General features: G+C 48.3%; 1 protein-coding gene across 1 annotated transcript; it reads right to left on the minus strand.

The window, feature by feature from the left end:
- Positions 1 to 1,726: 1,726 nt before the first annotated feature.
- Positions 1,727 to 2,299, minus strand: LOC126164032 (gustatory receptor 23a-like). Its single transcript, XM_049920249.1, has one exon. The coding sequence runs from the start codon at positions 2,297 to 2,299 to the stop codon at positions 1,727 to 1,729; it is 573 nt and encodes a 190-aa protein (XP_049776206.1).
- Positions 2,300 to 3,232: the final 933 nt, after the last annotated feature.

Here is a 3,232-nt window from a genome sequence, read left to right on the forward strand (position 1 = left end):
ACCAGCTCTGGTCCTCTCTGCTGCCGCTGTCAATCGTCATCCCAGGATTAGCAGACATCGCGGCAGACGCGCTAGCCGCCAATGCTGACCACATCGGTGAGCCGTCGTGGAGATCGTGCGGGGCCTAGGCCCTGTGCGTCCGCCGTCACAACCAGGTGAGCCGACGACGCTGGGGGACTGCAGCCCGTTCCGCCCGTCCAACGCGGGAGAGCCACCAGGAGGAGTAGGGATGAAGACGGGGTGGGATAGAGTTCACTCCGCACTACGAGAATGCCTCTCGTGCCTACAGCGCCGGGACTCCAACCCGGAGCCTCCTACGCCAGCAGCTTGCTGTCCGCAGCCGAGGCGGCCGCCCAGCCGGGCACCATCTGCCACGCGCGGCCGAAGTACAAAGTAAGGACATTCCTTCGCTACGTCACAGCACGCGGCGCTGCGCTAGCAAGACTGGTGCGGCCCCGATGTGGTGTCTTCGCTACGAGTCAGCGAGGACTGGGGGAAGGTCGTTGATATCACCAAGCCACATTGTACTCGGCAGGAATAAAGGTGTTATGAGTTAATAATGTTTCTTTGGCGTTTCTGACGCTTCTACAGCCATTTCCTAGCATCCTGACAACTGGAGATGTCGCCGCTCGGCCATCCAGTCCACCGTAGGCGACTGGGACTACGGGGCGCCTACAGTACTGAGAACAAATGAGACTCACTTAAAGTGAACATATTATGTGGCACTTGTCGTGAAAAAGTGTATAGTATCTTCAATTCTGAGGCAAACATGGGGTCTGAAATGAGTTAGTTTCACATGCTGAAGAACTGGTTTTTCCACAACTTCTGGAGGCCTCCGATGACTTCATTTTCCAACAGGGTGGACCTCTATCACACTGATACAACAAACTACGTGAATTTCTCAATGGCACTCCTATACAACGCTGGATAGGACGCACAGGACCCCGAGACAGTGCCCTGCATTCTTGGCTTCCATTTATCTATGCCTTTAACTAGTGACATGGAAGAAGGGAACAACAAAATAACAGCTCCCATAGCTTCTCTAAAAGCAGGTACATTACGTAAAGTTTCTATTTGGCACACAGAGCATTTGTAATAGCTTAGATAAAACTTTAAGATTTTGTGAGTATTCTGCAATTCATCCCACGTCTGTAGTATGTTTCCATCAGTATATATGCAGTTCTGAAATCAAGTTAATCTTTTTAAAACACCGTATATTATGTCTTGGCTCTAGGCGTCAGACCTCAGATCACCTGTCTCATGTGATATACAGTGGAAGTAAGTTTCAGTAGCAACAGATGACAGAAGACCAAATTGAAGTAGTAACTTATACTGGAGCTCTACTGCATCCTCTTGGTATGGACAGGTAACTAATTGATTGCAGGAAAATGCATTCTAGTATTTACCTTGTGTGACTCAAGGGAAACAAGTTAGAGCTCCATTTATTATCCATCCTGTAGGTGGAAAGAAAATAATTACACACATTTGCTACAAAATGTTTAGGAACCCATTTATTTGGTTTTGGTTTTTAGTTGCACATGCCTCACAATCCTCTGGATAGTACAAACACCACGAGTAATTGAAAAATAACCTATACTTACCATGCAGCTGTTAAGCAATCTGACACTGATTTTATGTTTGCAAGATGATGTTTTCAGCAGTGAGAGCTTCCATACATTGCACTGCTAGGAGAAGAGATATTCTAGCAAAGACCACACGTAGTACTTTACTTTTGAAATTGAACAAGTATCACGAGATGAGTGACTGCAGCACTAACAGTAGTTGTGAAGGTCTGGAGGTTGATGTCACAAAACCCCATGGCGGAAACTCGTAGTCTGTCGACAGGAAGTTGCAGAACATCGAGTGCTGGCCCGGGACGCAGCAGGGGCTGCAGCCTCGACAGCAACAGACCAGCTCTGTCGGCGCGCTCAGCCGCAGAGGAGCACACCCAGCACACCGCCAGCTGGCGACACAGGGCGCTAGTAAGTGCAAACACGTTGACAAGTATACCCACACTCCTGTCTGTTTGTGAAGCTAGGACCATAAGCCAATAGGCAGTGCAGGTCATGACTACGAAATCATCCAAGAGGGCCAGCAGCAGTGTGGGTCCGAAGTGGAGGCTGCAGAGGCGGGCGAAGCGGTGGAGGGCCATCCTGGCGCGTTGCAGCCGCCGCACATCCGCCCCCGCCGCCCCCGCCGCACCCGGCTGTCCTGCTCGCGTCGCCAGCTCCTCCAGCTCAGCCTCGCTGCCCGCCGGAGGCCGGGTACTCCTCAGCAGCTGCCCACAGACGATGCCCATCCTGTGCCGGAGTACCAGCACAACGGCGAAGAACTGAACTCGCCAGACCGTGACAAAGCCTTGTAGGCATAGAAAAATGGTCGCTAATGGATCACGTATGAACAAATAGGCTCCTAGTACGCTAACTGGTATGACAACCCAGACAAGCGCTGTAATGGAAAGCAAAATTGCTCTCTGTCGCGTTTTGCGATATATTTCCGTTCTGTAAGTGGGATCTCGCATGGCGAGCAATGCATCTACCTGTTGCAACAATTCCGTGATGCTACTAAGGAAGTGGTATCCAGTACACAGAGATCTGCATAAAATTGTAGCTGGCTCCAAAACAGTCAGTAAAAAAAAGGACACAAGTACAAAACGTAGTGTCATAAGGAGCTGCGGATTTAGTAGGATTAACTGCATTACTAAATAACCGCAGTAAAGACCAGAGGCAGTGATACAGATAAGCCAAATCAAACATATGAGGTAACTGGTGAGTCTCTTTAATGTCACTCTGAAAGCACAAGAAGCAAAATTTTTGCTGTCGCTCATGACGGGAACCAAACCAAAGATTTGAAATATAAGATACAAGGGTCTCGCTGCTATTTCGAAGCTATGACCACTCATTTGAGAAACAAAACTGTATGTTCTGCTCATTATTCAACTAGCTACAGTTGTGTAACCGAACAGCTCTCACGACTGAGCTACCAACTGGTTTTCAGACAGGACACGTTTTGACAGTTCCAATTTTGTTGATGGGATAAAGATCGAAAGGCAATTTCACGAAAACGAGTAAAGAGTCATTAACACTAATGAGTCGTTAACTTGAGAGGCTAAGGCCAGAAACATTTCGATCCCTGTGTAATACTGTGGGAGTTTTTTTTCCGAACTATGTTACAGTCAGTAATATCGTAAGATCTGTATTAAGGTAATACACATGTATCATTGAACATCTAG

This window comes from Schistocerca cancellata, chromosome 1 (assembly GCF_023864275.1).
Source record: "Schistocerca cancellata isolate TAMUIC-IGC-003103 chromosome 1, iqSchCanc2.1, whole genome shotgun sequence".
Lineage (NCBI taxonomy): Eukaryota > Metazoa > Arthropoda > Insecta > Orthoptera > Acrididae > Schistocerca > Schistocerca cancellata.

Bases quoted from the DNA above. Each gene is read 5' to 3' on its own strand.
- LOC126164032 (XM_049920249.1), bottom strand. From the start codon at position 2,299: ATGGGCATCGTCTGTGGGCAGCTGCTGAGGAGTACCCGGCCTCCGGCG.